This window comes from Maniola hyperantus, chromosome Z (genome assembly GCF_902806685.2).
Source record: "Maniola hyperantus chromosome Z, iAphHyp1.2, whole genome shotgun sequence".
Lineage (NCBI taxonomy): Eukaryota > Metazoa > Arthropoda > Insecta > Lepidoptera > Nymphalidae > Maniola > Maniola hyperantus.
The window spans coordinates 14,196,955-14,218,631 of record NC_048564.1 but is presented as its reverse complement, the minus strand read 5'-3'; the positions used below and the strand labels follow the sequence as shown (position 1 = coordinate 14,218,631).

At 37.7% G+C, this 21,677-nt stretch overlaps 1 protein-coding gene across 4 annotated transcripts in view; it reads right to left on the bottom strand.

Moving 5' to 3' along the window:
- Rdl (Resistant to dieldrin) overlaps positions 1-21,677 on the bottom strand; it is a 34,808-nt gene continuing 13,131 nt past the window's right edge. The window contains exons 2-10 of one of the 4 annotated variants that reach the window (XM_034983900.2): positions 21,084-21,184; positions 16,795-16,862; positions 10,588-10,814; positions 9,172-9,254; positions 7,423-7,560; positions 6,774-7,058; positions 6,104-6,282; positions 5,542-5,673; positions 1-4,239 (exon numbers count right to left, since the gene is read on the bottom strand). In XM_034983900.2, coding sequence (XP_034839791.2) covers positions 4,078-4,239; positions 5,542-5,673; positions 6,104-6,282; positions 6,774-7,058; positions 7,423-7,560; positions 9,172-9,254; positions 10,588-10,814; positions 16,795-16,862; positions 21,084-21,184 — 1,375 coding nt within the window. In that variant the 3' untranslated portion in view covers positions 1-4,077. Of the gene's footprint in view, positions 4,240-5,541; positions 5,674-6,103; positions 6,283-6,773; positions 7,059-7,422; positions 7,561-9,171; positions 9,255-10,587; positions 10,815-16,477; positions 16,546-16,794; positions 16,863-21,083; positions 21,187-21,677 lie in introns of those variants that run through there. The other 3 variants (XM_034983901.2, XM_069508690.1, XM_069508691.1) reach the window with 3 other exon arrangements.

Below are 21,677 nucleotides of genomic sequence, written 5' to 3'. Positions count from 1 at the left end.
TACATACTACATATATTATTTGTGTAAAAAAGAAGTCAATCAGTCATTTAAAAATGTTAATTTCTTCTAATTTCTACCTTCATTGTAAATTGATAATATGAACAACATTGTGAAAATCTATAGAAAGTATTTATTCACTACAGATAATTCTATATTTTTCTAAGTACTTACGACATTAAAATTTTTAAATGACTGCTTTTCCGTCCTTCATGGTTTCCTTAAGGCAATTCACATTTATTCGTGTATCGAGGAGACATTTTGAACATCGAATTAAAGGCATAATTTTGGTGTTTATTCGGCAGTGAAATTGAACCTAAACTATAACTAGCGAGCTGCGTATTTTATCTTAAACTATTAATCCATCTATCACCCGGAATAATATAATCCAGTGTCACCGCCGAAGCTGACGACAGGAGCTCTGCTTGTCAGACCATCGAGGGCCAGCATGCTAGTATAAGATGTAAACATCTCACTTGCGTCAAAATGCTTTACCGTTTACTTAAAATGGATGTTATATACCATCTTTTAAGGTTCCAGTTTGTCCATATTATATCTACAGCCAGCGCTTCAAGTGGAATCATTCCGAAATTAAAATCAGCAGCACTTTTACTATTTTTTGGCTATAAATCAAGATCCTTTAGATCCATTTTACTTTACGTTATTTTGTTTCGACTGTCGAGTTGTATAATTAACGTTAGTGAGATGTGAAATCTCATACTAAGCACACAGTTGTCGAAACAGGGAGTGCTATTCATTGTTCTCAAATGTGAAATAGAAGTTATCACAAAGCTAAACAATACCTACTCAACTTTCCTGACCGTTATATTTGAAGGTCATATAAACTCGTCCTTGATTGTAATGTCTATCAGCCGTACTCAGAATCGCTCTGTCTCATTTAACTCAATCTTAAGTAACGATTAAGCGACTCTGTGTACGGCCAGCCAGTCGCTTGTGACATAAAGCAAATAGCAAGCGTGTGGACGTGTGATCGCGTAGGCTTGCCAGCCTTTTGGAGCTTTCCGATTGACTGGCAAGCCGTCTGTGGTGTTTGCCGATGCTTGCTGTTTGTTGTTTGCCACAAGTGTGAAGCGCCGGCATAAAATGTCCAGACTTTTGTTGGCACATACTCGATAGCAAACACGAGTTTGGATTTCAGCATTTCTGAATGCGACATCCAAAATATATCAGACTTATTTCCAATAATACGACAGCTGGAACTGTGCCAAGAAGTTAAGTTGTATTCTGCAGCATTCTGTGATAACCTTTTTATGAATTAGGCTCCCCGTGTCAACAACAATTTTTCTAATGCTCAAACAGAGGATATACTAGAGCATTGGTAGGATAAACCAACGGGCAAAGTAAGCTTTTTTTTCTATTTAAAACTAATTTGGTAAGCCTTGCATGAACTACTGAACTGTGCGGCACTAGTGTATTATATAAAAGGATAAACTGGCTGACTGAGAAATCAACCGCTGTATCTAGATATTATATGAGATTTGTATGTATTTTTGATGAACTCTCTAAGAAAGAACTTTCAGATGTCTTGATATGAAGTAGGAAGTCATAATGTTTAGATGCCCCACCCGAACTGATCCCGGGTGGTCAGCAAATGGCTTCAACAGATGTTTGGCTAATGCGCATATTTTTCAAGGTTATTTTTATAATAAGAGTTTTTATCTTAGGTATATATTTATATTATCTAATTTTAGAGGTATTTTTACTTAATATTATCTTTTGTAAAGCAAACTAATTATAAGTCTAGCAAATTGCTATTGCGCTGGAACCATGTCTCATTAACATCGAAATGACGTCATTTTGACGTTATTTGACGTATATTTAAGTAAAAATATAACCATCAGCTCGAAACTTCAGTCTAGTGCTGACGTCATGAAAATGGCGGCCACGCTCATTAGCAATTTGCGTGACTTATACTGGACTACGTGAGCATGGAAAGAACTGAATAGTGTACATTCACTATCAAACTGTGGGGTTTTTACTAAGGAAGTAAATATTGTGGATCTTTTTAGGGTTCCGTACCTGAAATGTGCCTATGGGACCAGCTTTTACTCAGTCACCACTGGCCGTTCGTCTGTCTGTCAGCGGGTTGTATCTCATGAACCGTAATAAATATAGTGTTCACAGAGTGTGTATTTCTATTGCCGGTATAACAACAAACAATAAAAAACCAAGAAAAAAAAAAAGAAGACGAATTTCAAAATGACTGCTATGTAAATTAAAAAGTATATAGGTTGTTATCTCGCCCGATTGTACGGAACCCTTCGTCCGTTTCGCACTTGACTGGTTTCTTTAAATTCTGAAAGCAGAGTAGTACCTATTTTAAGTGTTAGAATAGTTTATTTTTTACAAGATGAAATAGTTTGTTTATTTATAGTATTGTGAAGAATTGCTACAAGTTTCTTTTTTCTAGTGAGCTCTAGATATTAAATGCGGTGTAAATATTATGTTTTAATGGTAGGCATATAATATTAGTATATTTTGTGGCATTGAGAAGTAACGGAAATGCTACTGGAAAAGATAATCATAAATTATAAAATTATGATTTTGTGATTCTCTTATGGGGAGTTGTAATTTTTTTACTGGCTTTAACTAAATGCGACGATAGTGCCATAAATATAGTAAAATAGATGAAATAATTGTTACTAGTTTTATATAAACACCCACGATTACTGTAGTAATTGCCTGTGTAAACACTAACCTAAATAAAATAGTATCAATTATTGTTTTTGGAAGTAATTGTAGTAGGTACTTGTTTAAGGTTATTGACGGCAAATAATGTTGTTTTAACTAAATAAGGAATTTCAGTTGAAGTTTTGATATTATATAAATGCTATGAATACCAATATTTATAGTGATTAGGTGGATAAATATGAATAGGTTAACCTCGACACTATTTAGACTAATATGTACAGAGGCGAAGAGTTTAGGTTAATAATAAAAGTAACATGCATATTATTTCCAATGAGAAGCAAAGTAGATGCTTTAACAAAGATATTTTTCAAATCATTCAAATAATTATATTAAAACATAAAGCTACGAGAGTAAAACGGAACATCCCAATAATATAAAATATGTAGGTATCTGAAATGGTTTGCAACTACAATTAAAATAAAATACCTAATGACAATAACAGTAATATAAAATTTGCAAATGATAAACAATGTTCTAAACTTGTAACAAATTAAAGTTAAACTCTACTAACTTATTAAATATTTAAGCAGAAAAGGTTGAGCATCAGACTTATAGTATTAAAATTTTAGTAACACTCCACTTATTTTATCACATAAATAATAATTTGAAACTAGGTCTGATATAAAAATAACATATCATAATAATATATTTAACTGTGTAACTGAACTGATTAATTGATTAAAGCGTATTTTTACAAATGGCATCAAAACAAGTAGATAGATGTATATTCAATTATGTTAACCGCTCAAATTATTATTGAAGCGAATAAAAATTTTTGAAAGTCCTGAAACAGAACAGACAATAAACTTATTTATTTCTGACATAACAGAATTTCAAAAATAAACTAGCAATTCATACAAAATAATGAAAGATTTTTAAATCTAACAGGCGTACTCAGAGTCACTTAATCGTTACTTAAGTTTAATTAAAACGAGACAGAGCCTATCTCTCACATAAATCTGTCTCGTTTTAACTCAATCTTAAGTAACGTTTAGCGACTCTGAGTACGGATGTAAGCCTGTAAAAAAGAATCTAAATTTCGAAATTCAGTCTATTGTTTTCTACATTAGACACGAAGAAAACTTTAAATTTTCTTATTATTATATCATAGACACCTACAATTTTTCGTATCTTTCAAGTCTTTTATTCATATTATAAATTAAGTTTATTTGAGTATCTAGTGAATGCTAGCTGCTAACACTACCACGGATTCAACTTGTATTTTTTAATGGAAGAAAATCTAGAATCTATTTATTAAATTTCCATTCGAGCGTAGCGTCGCGAGCGAGCTTTACAAGTCGAGCGTTTCAAATTATTACTAAATTCCAGAGTGTGGAAAAATAAGTGGATGTTAATAAACGCCCTCCATTAATCCTCTTCCAGAAGAACCAGATCATCAGCCACGACGTCAGAGACGTGAAGGTAAATGATCCAATACATAAGATTAAAGCACACGAAGCAGACTGGAAACACGATGCGGGAGTACTTATCGATGTCTGACGGCGTCATTCCCAGGAGCTTGCTTATGTCCTGGAAAATTAATAAGTTCAAATTAATTTGACAATTATTTTAAAATGGGTGGTACTTATCGCTGCCTGCAAGGGAAAACATCGTATCTCATTTTTCGTAAATTGCAGGAGATTGCGTCAAAGATTTAAAAAAATCTTATTAACTTCTGTTAAGCCTGAACGCTATCCAACTTTGAAAATGTTTGTCAACAAGAAAAAATTATTCGTGTACTTTTGTATGTTATTGTTATTAGTAACAATTTTATGATTTTTATGAGTATAATTACTTTCCACCATGTCTAAGTATATAAAAGGAAAAGGTGACTGACTGAATGACTGACTGACTGTCTGATCTATCAACGCCCAGCTCAAACTGCTGGATGGGTCGGGTGGAAATTTTGACATGCAGCTAGCTAATATGGCTCAGGCATCCGCTAAGAAAGGATTTTTGAAAATTCAACCCTTAAGGGGGTGAAATAGGGGTTTGAAATTTGTGTAGTACACGCGGACGAAGTCGCGTGCATAAGCTAGTATAAAAATAAAATTTACAAAAAACATTGTGACTTAGACATACAATTTAGTGTTGTGTGTTAATATTTACAAAAATATTGTAACTCGGAGATACAATGCCTTGGGGTAAGGCGTACGGCAATTCAATTCAAAATAATTCTTGCCGAGATCAAGAGGGTATCTTACATTGAGTACAATTTAAGTTACGTAATATTATTGATGGCAGTCATAGGTAAGTATGTGTAACTAAATATACCTTTTCAGCATCCTCGGTGGCTGCTGACATACAATGTTTTTCCACTGACTAAGAAGAGCCTTTTTGCTTTACTAAGAATATGAATGTTATTCAAAATCGCTAAAAAGTGAGTTACGATGTTTTTCTTTGCAGGAGTCGTTATACAGACCTTTGCGATAGTATAAATTATAACGTCAAAATAGCCCGTTTTAAACACGAACCAATAATTACGAAAGTAACCTTCAACATGCAATCAAACTAAGTATTATAAATTGTGTTCAAGTAACTTTAAGTCTGTTTTGCGTGAAGGTTTTAATATACTTACAGCCGTACCCAGAGCCACTTAATCGTTACTTAAGTTTAGTTAAAACGAGACAGAGCTATATCTCTCGCATAAATCTGTCTCGTTTTAACTCAATCTCAAGTAACGATTAGCGACTCTGAGTACGGCTGTTAGGATTACAAGTAATATCGCATACAACACGCTATGTATTCGCAAAGCACAACACAAACGCCAGCAAAGTTTTTATCGCAGAGCAATTTTATGGTACATACAAATTTATTTTTTTAGGAAGTTACCTTTCCAGGATGCAGGATATGTGGTGGTGGGCCAGGGTTGTCTTCCTCCGCACCTCGGCCACCATTAATTGTATTTTCTAACGTTCCACCCTTTGAATGCGCTTTTGGATCGTGCACTTTGAAACGGACTTCCTGAAATTGTTAATTAAGTTAATTTTAGTGTTCTTTTGTTATTTCATTTACTATTAACTAAATGATGTCACGTAGTTTTTTCCATATTCCCAGTGGCGCCAGACATAAAATCAGTACCCTTATTATAAATGCGAAAGTGTGTTTGTTTGTTGGTTTGTCCTTCAATTACGTCGCAACGGTCAAACGGATTGACGTGATTTTTCGCATGGGTATAGATAAAGACCTGGAGAGTGACATAGGATTTTTATCCCAGAAAATCAAAGAGTTCCCACGGGATTTTTAAAAAACCTAACTATCAGGCATCAGCTAGTTTATAATAGATAGAAAAATTGGCATTGTGGGATGAATAACACTTTTTTGACTTTATTTATCATTTCCACTGTCTTTGAACAATAGAGAATGAAATTGCAGCTGTCATAATGGAACTTACTGATGGTCTGCCTGGAGGACATCTCCCTAAAGTGCTCATTTTGGACAGCGTGCAGTGAGTGTCATTGACAGGGGGGCAATCCATAGGCATCTTTTTTTCGGAAGCTATTTTCTGTATGGCTACGAATCTTTGTTTTCTCATTTGTATTCTCTTAGCCATATAGCCGACCGTCGCGTATTCTGCAAAGACAGAGAACTTCGTCCATATCAAAAGTAGTAAGGATCCCTTTTTGATCATTCGCATCCTGTACGCTTAGTACGAGATTTTATGTCTCGCCAACGTTGATAGTATTCGAGTGTCGAAACACTTCAGCTAGTAAACTGGATCTTAACTGCCTTGTTTTAATGCTCAAGTTTGTCTACATATGTACAGCCAGCGCTCCAAGCGATCCGTTGATTTTTTAACTTCAATTCAAGGCTCTTTAGGTCCATTTTACTTTGACGTTATTGTGTTTCGACTCTCCAATTCTAGCAAAGTTGGTGAGACGTAAAATCTTATACCTACTAAGCGTACTGCTGAACAAATTGTATTACATTCGCTTTGCACATTATTTATATATATATATTTAGTACTAAAATTGAACACAAAATAAGTGTGGGAAATAACGTTGTGAATTAGCTTGTGTAAAAAAGATATCGCTATGCAAAAAAAAAATTAAAAAAAAAATTACCCAATAAACTGGCGAAGACCATCACGAAGCAAGTCCCCAGGTAGACGTCAATAGATTTTACGTAAGAAATTTTTGGTAAAGCAGCGTTCGTTGATGACATCAGAGTTGTCATAGTCAATACAGTGGTCACCCCCAGCGCTACTCGGGCGGGAGTGGCGTTCCGGTTTAACCAAAAAGATACCCACGATATAATCACAATCAAACCAGACGGAATATAAATTTGAATGAGATAGTAACCCATGGACCGGACAAACTGTATTTCACAAGCCAGTCTTGAGTAATTTCCTGAAAAAAGTTTTAGATATCGATTAGAACATTCCAGCGGATTAGTTTTGAACCAAAAAATTCAACTTTCGCTTCGATTGGTAGATGTTAATTCTAAAACTTCAAAATGATTCAACTGTAATTTAAATTAATAAAACCTTTGACAGAAATGTTAATTGATTAATTGTAATAATAATTGGAGAAAAAATCACTTAAAAAATAAATTGAAGTTTCTAGATCACTCAACTCGGTGTCGTTAGTGCAGAAATACGAAAGCAGGACGTGAAAAGAATCGTGACAGTTTACTGTTTATGTTCAGTGTTTCACGTTACGTATGATCGATTTCGAGTTTCCGTCATCTACTCATCGGTTCCCGCGTTAGTACCTGTCGTGAGGGAGATCTCCATGGCTCGCTGGCGATGTCCGAGCACCTTGAACTGCGGGAGCGACACCTCGCTCGACACTCCGACGGAGTTGGGCCCCTCGTTCCATTTGTATCGGATGTCCCGCATGGTGTAGCCGACTGTGCGCAGCGGATACATAAATGAAACACCCCAGGCCCATCGCAGTGGGTTTTAAACTTCGAGTCGCTATTCGGTCGGGGCGAGAGCGGGGAGTCGCGAGCTCGGTCGCGCGTCTCGTCGTGCGGTTGTCGTGTCGGTTAGCGAGTGTGCTGTGTCGCGGTACGTTCGTTCGCACACGGGCGGAGGGAGGCGGGGTCGGATGCGGAGCGTGGATGGACAATGCTCGGGCGGCGGAACGACTGAACGGTACCTGTGGTGAGCGTCACGACGGTGGCGCGCTGTCGGTGTCCGAGCACGCGGAACTGAGGCAGCTGCACCTCGTTGCTCATGCCGACGCTCATGAGCCCGTCCTTCCAGTGGTACCGAATGTCTCGCATAGTGTACCCGACTCCGGAGACATGCCAAACACACAAAACGCTATCACTTACGCTGCGAAGCATCGCGATTCCCTCGCGCGGCCGGTGTCGGTGCGACTCGCGGGCGGAGCGAGACCTACCGAGCCGGCTCGAGGCGCCTCGTGACGCTCGCGCTCGACTCGGCTCGGTGAGAATGATGATAGAAAAATATAAATCTACTGTTCTACCTATTGGGTGAATACATACAAACAAAATCTAATAACAAAAATGTAGATGTTCGATAAAAAAAAATTAATATCGTACTAAGTTTAAAAGCGTATAATTAAAATATGTACTGTGAATCATGCATCTCGATTAGCAGGTGCTAGAAGCGTTCGAACAGCGATGGAGTGGAACGGTGCGCGGCACGCGGCACGTTGGGGTGTGGGAGTGCGGATACCGCTCGGGTGCGGGTGCGGATGCAGCTCGGGTGCGGGTGCGGATGGGAGGGTCGGGCGTGCGGGCCGCGCGTGCGGCGCAGCCGGCGGAGACAGCGCCGCGGCCGCCGTACCCCGCCTCCTTCGGCCCGCTCAGCTTTCGCAGCGTCGATGTCTCAGTATCATTTCTTTCGCTTAATGCTCGTGAGGACAAAGGCTTACTATTTTACGAGTCTGCCTTCTGCGGGTGCTGTATGCGAGAAGGAGACGTCCGATTTATGAGAACACGAAGGTAATCACAGCACGTGTCGACGGTTAAGTTGTACGCTTGTGCTCACAGGGTAGCCCTGAGTAGCATCTGTGATACAAGAAAGTGGTCACAACACAATCGTTAAGCCTAGTGATAAATTTGCATTGTGGTAAGAATCAAATCAATGATTGCTTTGGGTGAACACACATAACTCTTAAATGCGATTAATTATTATTTTTCTATCATCGTAGAATTATTGAGGCTCGCATATTGAACGAGTGTTTAAGTATTGAAAGGGTTGAATCAAATATTCATCTAATCGAAACTCAGTTACTCAGCGTGTAAAATAAATGTTACACATTTGCACGATACATATTATATGAAGCGTGCGCATTAATAAACTTAAGTATAACACTTTCTGTAATGTGACTGCATAAAAATAATATATATACTATCACGTTGGTATAATATAACAAAATAGTTGATTTTCATTTTTAAATGTACACTCTACATAAAAATATCGTTTTCAGTTCTCATATAGGTTAGTACACTTAATAATACTTATAGTAGTATTGTCTAGATACTTACAACTCTCGATTTCTATGTGGCACAGTTGGCGATCCATGGGGAAGTACTGAAGATTCATGGGGCATGATGCGGTTATAGTTAATCTGAAAAATAAGTCGGTAATAACCTTTAGCAATCCATGGAATAAACAGTAAGGATCAGCCCGCACTGCGCAATTTCACCGTGCGATATTTATTATATTTATATTACTCATGTTGTCGTTCGCCCATACTTTTTTCACGAGTGACTGTGGCTTCACACAGTTTCCAAGTTGCAGGATTCCGCGAAAAAAATCGCGCGATGAAATTTCTACGGGTTATCTTACATAAAAAACGTAAAATGAGGAATATATTAATGCTATGTGGAAGAACTTAATTAGTACCTACCTCATAGTTTATTTTTTTAGGGTTCCGTACCTCAAAAAAGAAAAACGGAACCCTTGTAGGATCACTTCGTTGTCTATCTGTCTGTCTGTCAAGAAACCTACAAGCTATTTACCGTTGACCTAGAATCATGAAATTTAGCAGGTAGGTAGGTCTTATAGCAGACATAAGGGGGAAAACCGTGAATTTATGGTTACATCACACAAAAAAATGTGGTCATGAACAAATAATTAGTGTTTTGAATTTTCAAAGTAAGATAACTTTATCAAGTGCGGTATCATATCACTTGTGCATTCTTAAACAATTTTTTTTTCAACATGTCGAAAAAATACGACTAAGTAGTACGGAACCCTCGGTGCGCGTGCCTGACTCGCACTCGGCCGGTTTTTTTTGTGATGTGACTACAAATTCACGGTTTTCAGATTTCCCATTTTTGTGCTATAAGATATTCCTACCTGCCAAATTTCATGATTCTAGGTCAACAGGAAGTACCCTATAATAGTTTTGAATCCCTTGACGTGTCTTAACAGACAGACAGATAACGAGGTGATCCTTTAAGGGTTCTTTTTTTCTCTAGAGATCCTAAAATTGGCATATTTCAATTTCAATTTTTTTTTCGTTAATTTTATAGACCCAGCCGCGAAAATTCAAATTTTAGTTAGTTTTTCGAAAATAGTAGACTAATCATACATCGAAGGCTTATGGTAATGAGTTGTACGCGCATAACATTTATGCATCTACATGTTTTTCCATAAAACTTTGGTCAAAAATACTCATTTACTTCATATTTGTGCAAATCTGGGAAAATTCAGAAAAAATATTTTTCAGGAACAAATATGAAGTAAATGAGTAGTTTTGACCAAAGTTTTATAGAAAAACATGTAGATGCATTAATGTTATGCGCGCAAAACTCATTACCATAAGCCTTTGATGTATGATAAGTCTACTATTTTCGAAAAATTAACTAAAATTTGAATTTTCGCGGCTGGGTCTATCAAATCACCTTAAATATTTTCGCGATATACGAATGAAATTTAGGAATTTGGAAGTATACCTGATACTCCTAGTGATAGAGCCTGAATAGTGAATACGTATAAATTCGTTGCTAGTAGTTGCTATGTGGAAGTACGATTGCTTTTCGTTTACAAAAAATGTATCAGGAACCCAAATGTTTTTGACAAAATCGCTCCCTACTGACAGCGTCTCAACGCCTGGCCTTTTTTTGTAACCCAGCCGCGGGTCTGTCCAGAACTGTCTGAAGTAGAAGTCCAGCGTGAAGTCCTGATGAAAAAAAAACCAAATGTAGAAAAAAATATTTTACTGCAGGAGTCAAAATGTTCCAAAATAATTGACCGAACACGTGTATAGCACGCCATTCAACCCAACGCTGCTCCAATGCCGTTCGACTAATCAAATCGTATTTAGGTACCTCAGAACAAGGACTAATAGAAGTAGCCCTATTGTGATACATACTGTTAGAGCAGTGGCGTGCAGGTCATAGAGGCATAAATGCACTGCTTACCCCAGTTGTAATGGCTCAATGCATATTTTCATTATGACCTGCCAGTAAATAGGTTCCTACCTAACTAATGCTTACCCTGGCTTCAAACACTGTGCACGCCACTGTGTTAGAGCGAGATAGCTAAATGCATTTAAGCTCTTATTAGAACGTGACAAAATGATTATGTTTTGTCCTTATCACCGTGGCCACTTTTTTTGTTTGCCAAAATGTATTTGTACGTGAGTATTTGGCAAACAACGTGAAGTGTAGAAGGAATGACATTTCACAAGTATGAAAATCTGCTTCAGCGAGAGGGACTGAGGGGGCCACGCTAGTTGCAAATCTGGACATATCTGTGGTATGTACAGTAGTTACCCGTCAGAAAAGATTATACATGACACTTTAGAAAAAGATAATAAAATCGGCAGATTTTGTTTTGAAGAGCATTGTCTGTGTCATTGCTACTGAAAAGTAAGCGACAAAACGTCCCATAGGTGTAAAAGATAGAGACAATGCTCTACGAAGTCGAATATGCCAATTATCTCTTTCTAAAGTTCAATGTGTAATTTTTACACTGGGTATTGTAAATATTATGTTGAAGAGAAGCAGCCATAAGATTGAGAAAGAACAAAAGGCTTGTTTTACTATAATTGACTCAATTAGATATTTTTTAATGTATTAATGTGCAGTATGAGCTATGCACCACCCGCCCTTCCACTACTACACATGCTGGAAAAGCAAACAATACTCACCACCGCCATGCAACAAAAATATTTTAAAACACACTCCACATGAGTGTGTTTTACAAGATGTGCTGTATGCTTATTTTTCCTGCAAGTGTATTAACGTGAGGGTGGGTGGTCTTCTTCTTCTCGAGTCGACGATCACCTCAACCATGGGCAGCCCAAAAAGTCACAACCGCGATAGCTCGATCTTAAAGGTAGTCGTGGTGAAAAGATTAGTCAGCCTACTGATTTTGTTTGTGTAGTAAGCTACTTGATTTGTGCTTGTGCACTAATGTATTTATTTACTTCTTAGATAACCGAGGGAGAGGGCTGGCTATCCTTAACACAGATCTAAAAATCTAGCTAGGATAGCCAGTTTTTGATCTTGTAACATTCTTAATTTTGTATATGCTTATTCCAACAAGCACGCAAATTGTTCAAGATCAAACCCATGTATGTGTGTAACTAGATGATTGAAAAATAAACGTTTTATTTATTTATTTATTTACTTCCAGGGGCACCGTGTGCTTGTGATCGGTATAAAATTAAGCACCACGCGGGGAGGTTCTTTTCATGTCAAATTTTTCTAGTCCAACGATTTGATACTCAAGGGTAGACGTAACGGTTCCTTTTGCTTCCCTTGGTAGGCAAAGAACTCAAGACACGGGTCGCGTCGGGTTGAATGACATATTATTTATTATATTCACTAATACAGCTTTCAAAACATAAATATCACCTATTAGGTAGGGCTTGTTTTTAAAAGAAGCGGGCGTTATTTTTCAAAATTCTAAGTTATGGAGGGAATAAAAAGAATACGTTATTATTATTTTGTCAGACAGTTATTTTTTAGATTAATTTTATTGTCATCATCATCACGATCAACCCATCGCCAGCTCACTACAGAGCACGGGTCTCTCCTCTCAGAGTGAGAAGGGGTTTGGCCATAGTCTACCACGCTGGCCATGTGCGGATTGGTAGACTTCACACAACTTTGAGAGCATTTTTGAGAACTCTCAGATATGCAGGTTTCCTCACGATGTTCCTCAAAACTAGTTGATTTGATTTGTCGTTAAATGCCGTATTCCCTGCACCGTCAATAATAATCCATACTAATATTATAAATGCGAAAGTGTGTCTGTCTGTCTGTCTGCTAGCTTTTCACGGGCCAACAGTTTAACCGATTTTGATGAAATTCGGTATAGAGTTAGCTTACATCCCGGGGAAGGAAAGAGTTCCCGCGGGATTTTTAAAAAACCTAAATCCACGCAGACGAAGTCGCGGGCATCATCTAGTCATTTATAACTTTGGATTGAAGGATGACTGGTGCAGAACTTATGGATTGAAAATATGAGATCCTGATATTTTATGGGCTCTTCTCAGACCTGTTTGCGTTGGGAACCTTTTTGCTTTAGTTTCCGTTTTTAATTATCACATATTTGACAACTAGTCAAATCAGTAACTTTTTATCAAACTTCAAAACGCGCACTGAGTATGCGATATTCTATGAAATTATACTGGAATGTCACGTAACATCATAATGACGTACTTTTTTAGTTTAATCGATAATTTAAAGTGGTTATTACACTTAAAATTAACAAGGACGTGGATTTTACGTATTTTGGAAGGCCCACTATTTAATTATCATTGAGGAATAATTTATTTTTGATGTAATCAAATACCGAATTACACCATTATCTTACAAATCCATCTTATTGACAATCAAAAAGTGTACAATGTTATTGACCTATTTTGAATAAATTATTTGCATTATTTGAATTGGAATGACGTAGAGGGACTCTAGCTGCCCCGGCGAACTTCGTACCGCCTAACAGTCGATTATTTTTCAGGTTTTTTTTAAATTTTTGTCTCCGTAAGAACCATCCTCGTACTTCAAGGAATATTACGAAAAAAGAATTAGCGAAATCGGTTCAGCTGTTCTCGAGATTTGCGATCAGCAACACATTCAGCGATTCATTTTTATATATAGAGAAGATTGGTAGGAACAGAATGAAACGTGCGTAGAGTCTGAGTCTTTGAGGAGCATGAGGTGTATGGTGGGAACCCAAAAAAAAATCGGTTGACTACAGATTAGCGAAAAATCTCAATGTGATTTAGTAGATAAGTAGGTATGAATAAATGCATTTATTTTTTGAAAAATAACGCCCAAAACCAGATAACTCTGCGAGAACTTTGCAATCTTTGATTTAACTAACACATTGTTGATTGAAGTAGGTATAAAAAACAAGCTATGATAAAAAAACATTCAACAGTTGCATGCGTCGATCAGGTAGCTATTAATTAGTGAGATAGTGAATTATGCAATGGTGGGTGTGATTAAGGGGGTGGGTGGGTATATTAAATGTAACAAAAATCTGAAATTAACGGTATAACTGAAGAAGGGTAAATAATATTAATAGTATGATATATAATATGATAGAATTAAGTTTATTTCAAACTTCGGGATATAAATTATATTAAAGTCCGGTCAATATTGGCGTTCAAAAAATGTTTGAGTAAAATTGTTACGAATGTCGGGAACGCCAATATTAACCGGACTACAATATAATTTATATCGTACTAGCGACCCGCCCCGGCTTCGCATGGGTGCAATGTAGTTACTAATGTGGTGTCATTGAGGTGTCATTGCCTCGGAAACTCTCAAATGAGAGGATGTTTTTCCGACCTAATTCACATTACCTATTTCAATTTCTCTAGGGATCTCTAATTTTTGGAGAATTAAACTATAGCTATAAACCTTCCTCTTGAATCACTCTATCTATTGGTGAAAACCTCATTAAAATCCGTTGCGTAGTTTAAAAGATCTACGCGTTCATACATACATACAGACGCGGGAAGCGACTTTATTTTATACTATGTAGAGATTTATATTGGCGCTTGCGTTTGAGACTCTAGGCCCATGGTCATCGGACACGAAAGCTTTTATAAACGTCGTGTCCCAAAAGCTGATCCACGCGTCTGGTGACGCAAGAGCTTATGGTTATTTCGCTCAACGGTTGAGCCTTGCCGTTCAGCGAGGTAATAGCGCCAGTGTTTTGGGCACAATGCCCATAAATTACAATTTGGACGGCGTATATTTTTTGTAAATATAATTTTTTTAGTGATAAGTTTTTTCTATATGTATGTATATATATAGTTTTCTTTTGTATTTAAGTAGTGATAATAAATTATATATAGAGAATAAAAAAAATTATATCCCGTAGTTTGAAATAAGCTTTAGGAAGGTGTATAACATTACAGGAATGAAATTAGCGAAGCTAGACACAGTGTAACATAAAGTGCAGTGCAGTATACCGACTAGATACACGAGTACAATACAGGGGTGACTAACAATGAGATATGGGTGCTGAGTGTCGGGAGGGCGAAGTGAGTGGGCGGTGACGCAGGTTGGCACCCACGGCTCGATAAAGGCAGTCTCTCAACAGAAGCTAACAAGCCGACAAGTATTTATACAAATTGCCACGCGTGTCTGTTGAAACTCTGAAGAACAAGGCGTTCATCATAGATCTCGGGTCGCTCGAGATCCGAAGGTGAAATAGACAATCTCTCCACGGCCATGGGTCACGTCTTACTGTGACCTTCCCAACTTTGATTTGGTTTCCACTTCGGGGTCTTAGCCCAACGCCTAGCAGCTCGTTCAGTTTGGAAGACCGGATAAGTTTCTATGGTTTTACGAGTCTTTATGTTTACGTTTATAAATTAATAGGGGATAAAATATCAAAATAATCGAAGCTATTAGAAAAGAAACCGGTTAAGCGCGAGTTGGACTCGAACACGAAGGGTTCCGTACCACCGTACAAGAAATAATATTTTTTTTTGTGATGTAACAACTTTACGGTTTTCGGATTTTTCCTCTTACTTGTGCTATAAGACATTGCTACCTGCCAAAATTCATGATTCTAAGTCAACTGGAAGTACCTCATAGGTGTTAACTCCCTTCACGAGTCTTGATAGACACGACAGACACGCAGACAGACAGACAACAAAGTGACCTTTTTTCTCTGAGGATACGGAACCCTAAAAAGTAGAGCTCTATAACCCGGTGTTCCAAGTGACTGGAGAGCGTGGAAGATAACGATTATAAAGGCAATTCCAGATACACAAATACGTACATACACATCAAACTACGAAATTAGTGACGAAAAAAGACAGTCGTCGCAAATCCATAGAATTTATTTGATTCAACGCCTATGGTTTAATGGAATCTTTAAATCGCGCTTAAAAAGAGAACGGGCTTAAAACGAAGTGTTGATGTGAGCTCAAACGAGACGTGCATATTTACATTCGCGGTTCCCTGAAATACATTAAGGATTATCTTATTGATCGAACAATTTCGTTTTATTTAATGCGGGAGTTGGACGAGGCAGTCGCGAGGCGCCGCGTGAACTACTGACATCACCACTTCGCGACAAGACTACTTCATCTGTGGAGTTACGAGAACTGCTGGACACACAACCTGATACGTGTAAAGTTATATCGGATTGCTTTTCTTATTATGACGTCACTAAACAAATTTTCTCAACACATACGTTAAGGGATCACGGGACACATAATAAGAAAGCAAGATTTGCGGACAAAGGGCGTTCTGCTCCACGAATCGCGGGCATGCTCGCAGCCTCGTGTCTGGGGCTGCTCGGTCGCGGCGGTCGCTGCCGCGGCCGGAGCGACCGAGTCAAGCGTGAGCTGACAGTTGCGAGTACCATGAGCACTTCGGAGACGGAGCTGATAGAGAGCACATACATGGTGACGCCCACCTCCACTGGCGGACCTGCAATCAAGCCCAATCGTGAGTCGCGCGCGCGCCTCGCGCCGTGAAAACCAAACCAGAGGACGTGAGCCCATCGCCGGGGCGGGCCGCGGAGGGCACGGGGGCGGGGGCGGCGGGGGAGGCGGTCGCGCCTAGCATCGAACCGTGGACACAGGTGCTACGATGAACGGTAATGCTGGTGATCGTACTAAAGGACAAATCTTGCTATGTATGCGCTGTGTCTTTAACATTGCTTTGTAAATAAGATACCATTTTGACTTCAGACAGTGAGCTGATGGAGAGCACGTACATGGTAACCCCCACTTCCACGGGTGGCCCTGAAAACGACATAACACATCACATGACAAGTGGCACTGCGTCTTACCACTAGTACACAACTGATTCCATTAGATATTAGAGTTTTGTGGGGAAAAGGAGAAATTCAGGCTCGACTAACAATAATTTTCGAGTAGGTACCTACCTAGGTAGTATTGTAGTTCATATTGTAGTATAATAATTGTTTATTGTAAATGTTTCTGGTACAGATAAATTTAAAAAAAATTGAGCGAAGTAAATCTCCTCTATCTTTCTTTTGTTAGAACTGAATCTCAAAAAATATTTTCTCTTCAAACTAGGTATAGGTAGTTAATCACACTCGTAGATATCTGAAGCAACTTACTTTTTAACCGACTTCAAAAAAAGGAGGAGGTTCTCAATTCGTCGGAATCTTTTTTTTTTATTTTTTTTTTTATGTATGTTCCCCGATTACTCGAAGACGCCTGGACCGATTTTGAAAATTCTTTTTTTGTTTGAAAGGGTATACTTCAAAGTTGGTCCCATTTAAATTTGGTGAAGATCTGATGAACATCTTCGAAGATAGATACTGGAACTCCTCAACGGATAAGAGTAAATTGCTCGCGATCAGTGTAATAGCTTAGTAAACAGTAGATTTTTAACCAGTCATAGCATAATTCCATGGGACCACTGAAAATTGTGAAATAAATATTTTTTACAAAAAAAATAAAAACCGACTTCGATACACAAACACTAAAAATTGTAAAATAATTTAATTTATTACCGAATATATTATGTATACAAGAGTTAATATAGTTCCATAATTTTTTTTTTTTTGGGGTCGGTGCCAATGAGGTGCCACTGTGGAGTCTTATAAAAATAATATGAAGTCTAGACGATTCGCGCAGTTAAAGCTAATTGGCACCGGCACCAAAAAGTATTATTATGGAACTATATTAACTCTTGTATACATAATATATTCGGTAATAAATTAAATTATTTTTCAATTTTTAGTGTTTGTGTATCGAAGTCGGTTTTTTTTTTTTTACTTTCAAATAAATTAAGATCCCGTTAAAAGTTTACAGCAGTTATATACCTACAGCTATATTGACGACCTCCCTGGCGCAGTGGTGAGCGCTGTGGTCGTAATAGTGGGAGGTCCCGGGTTCGATTCCTGGCAGGGGTTTGGAATTTCATAATTTCAAAATTTCTAGTCTGGTCTGGTGGGAGGCTTCGGCCGTGGCTAGTTACCACTATACCGGCAAAGCCGTGCCACCAAGCGATTTAGCGTTCCGGTACGATGCCGTGTAGAAACCATAGGGGTATGGGTTTACTAAAAACTGCCATACCCCTTCCAGGTTAGCCCGCTATCATCTTAGACTGCATCATCACTTACTTACCACCAGGTGAGATTGCAGTCAAGGGCTAACTTGTATCTGAATAATAAAAAAAAGCTATACCTATAACCTATAAAAACTTAAACATAATATAAGTACGTACTTGACAGAATATTAAATAAATAATAATTAACTAGATGGATGTAGTATTGATAATGTATTTTGTCATAAAATAAACATGTAATATCAATGGACTAAGAGCCAGCACGTGCCAGATCTTCGTTATTTTATAAAAGCTGAAAGTTTATAGAGCAATTCACCCTGCTCCGCCTTCCTTCCAAAACCTGCCAGACAAGGGCTTTCTCGACTTTTGTTTACGTCAACTTTTGTTTAATAAACCGCTAAAAATCCCTAGATGCGAATTCATCCCAGTAAAATGAAAAAATCGATCAAATGCGAGTCGGACTCGCACAGGAATGGTTCCGTACCATCATACAAGCAAAACTAGAAAACAAGAAGAACTATTTTTTTTATTTTCGTCGCGACCAATTTGAAAAAATTATTATGTAATTTTATAATTTAAATACACATTCTGTGAAAATTTCCACTCTCTACCTATTACGAGACCCAGCCCAGCTGACAGACAGATGGATGGATGGAAAGCGGAGGCTTATTAATACGGTCCCGTTGGCACCATTCGTGTAAGGAACCTTTAAAACAAGAAATTCCATCGATGGCTTTGAATACAAAAATTGCAAGGCTATTAATAGCTTCATTGATGAATATATAGACTAGCCATTTACCTGTTCCGTACGGTATATAGGTAGTGGCATGTACTAGTTACATATTTTGTACATAGCCATAGCGCATGTGCAAAAAGAAGCATATTGCGCATGACGTGCAAACAAGTTGAGATAGAGAGAGAGAGAGATAAGGGCGGGGGACAAGTTTTTAACCACGTGGTCGTAGCTGTAGTATCGATAGATGTCACTGGATGACTTAGGAAACTTTGCCTTTTTTGGGCCCGACACGACAAGTACCGTAGCCATCGTAGCTCATCGTAGCTCGTCGTAGCGAGCCTGCGTAGCTCTATTAAATAATAATAATATTATTATGTAAGAGTGGGATGTAAAGTGATATTTTGTATAGAGTAAGCTTCTACGAGTTTCGTAGAACTTACTAACGTAACGTTTTCGTAACTTTCTAACGTTTGCTAATGATGCTAGACAGCTGAAAAAGCTGTACAATTTACAAATAATATTGTGTTATATCCTTCATAACTGTTCTATTGAAGACACAATTGCAAATAAATGTAACATGTTAAAGACAATTTCCCTCGAAAATGAGAGAAAAGTAGATACAAATCTCGGCCGAAATAGCAATTAACGGCCCCGTTTAGTTTAAAAGAAATCCGGGATATCGCTTCGGAAATACTCGGCTTCGCCTCATCCTTCCAATATTACTCGGCCGTCAATTTCTTGATTTCCGGCCTGGAGAGTAACGTACTATTAGTCCAGCAGCCGCCGAGGGATTTTTTTTCTGATTAATAATAACAGGCTGCATTTTCGTGAGTAGTTTCCGTTTCAAGAGTCGCCCAAGTTTTGCTGTGTGAAAATTCTGGATAAAGGTAGCTATTGTACTGCGCAGGTGATTAACTTGTCGATTTGGTGGGTTGTTGAAATCGTCTGAATAACAGTAAGTATTTTTTTAAATATTGAGATACTAGGATAATAAACTCAGAAAAACAATTGCCCTACAAAATAGATGGTATGACCCTAATTCTATGTAATTACACATTATTAAATATAATATCTTACAATTAAAACATCAATATTACTCATATTATTGTAGTATATTGATTATTCATCTATCATTATATTATATATAAATATATGTATATATATATTATGTATTATATATGTACCTGTATATATCTTTGTCTATATATTATTATTTAGGCATTTCTGTGCCTATTAATATACATATTACTTATATTATAATTATTATCTTTATGTTCCCTAACAACTTACGTACACCTTAAACCCAGTCTCACTAGCCTTTAAGTCCTCTTAAACCTAGTTGCCTGGTAGAGATCGCTTCACAGCGATAAGGCCGCTGATTGTATGTTCTTCTTTTACATGTTTCTTTTTTGCATCTTTTCTTTTTGGTGTACAATAAAGAATATATTAAACTAAACTAAACTATGACTGGAAAGTCCTCCACTCCAAATATGTCCACGAGGTAATAATGAATAACCAGCTGATTTTTTGTATGCAGTTTAGTAAATATTTGTACAATAAAATGGCCACATATATAGTCCTACTTTGGTGGCACATTTTCCCAGTCCTACACTTAGAAGTTGTCTAGTGTATGATAAGACAGATTGTCTACAGTTATTTTTATCAAAGTCACAAAAATGTAACTGCGACTTCCATGCTCTCACGTGGCCGAATAGTAGTTTCCATGGAAAAGTACATATTATACAAGGTGTAACCAGAACAAAAACTTAGCGTTGTTGTTATACTATGTAAGCACAATCAAATACCAATAACCATTTGCCACATTTTGTAGTTTAAGTGATTTAGTATTTTTCAAACCCACGTTCAAAACAGGTTTCAATGCCCAACCTACAACGTGGCTTTGACTCCGAATGGCTTACTTACGCAACGTTTGTTGACCGCTAGTATCAATCGGATGTTTTATTTGTTTTATTTTTATTTATGTTATATATCGTGAACTTTTACAAAATATAGGTTTTTTGTGGTATCATATCAGTTATCATCAGTACTATCACTTGTCTTTGTTTTTGCTAGCATTCTGGTTACATTCGGTATAGCATGTGTATGCATTCGATACTTTTGGTATAAACCGTGTCTTGTTTTGGCGAGTTTGTTTGTTTGTATGGTCGTTTCTACTAGTGGTACTAACCTCCATAGTTTGGCCTTACTCTTTTGTCGTAACTTATGCTAAAGGAGTCCAGTATAGCGGAGATGTTGACGTCACCGAACATCCCCCCACCTCCTCCGCCCCTGCAACAATAGTAGATTAATCAACATGGGGGTAATGTAATGTCTTACGTCACGGGCCGGGATAAATTCCAAGTGTAACGAGGGAACCTAGAGTAACAACCGAGCGTAGCGAGGGTGTTGCATCTAGAGTGTTGAGAGAAGCGCGGGGTTTAGGGGTGTCCAAGTATATAATCAGTCAGTGGGTGTCCAAACATTACCCCCGCGTTCAATACTGTAATTTTCATACCTCGTGAGACAATAAAATATAATATGACTACAATAAAACCATAACTTCCGAACGACTGCACCAAATTAGATATTTCTTTTTGTTGTGTTTATAGCAGGTCGCGAGCAACAGCTAGTTTATAAATAAAGTACAGATAAGAACCACCTGTAGTACTATCCTTATGCCGGAAAGCATACCGACGACCTCCCTGGCGCAGTGGTGAGCGCTGTGGTCTTATTAGTGGGAAGTCTCGGGTTCGATTCCTGGCAGGGGTTTGGAATTTTATAA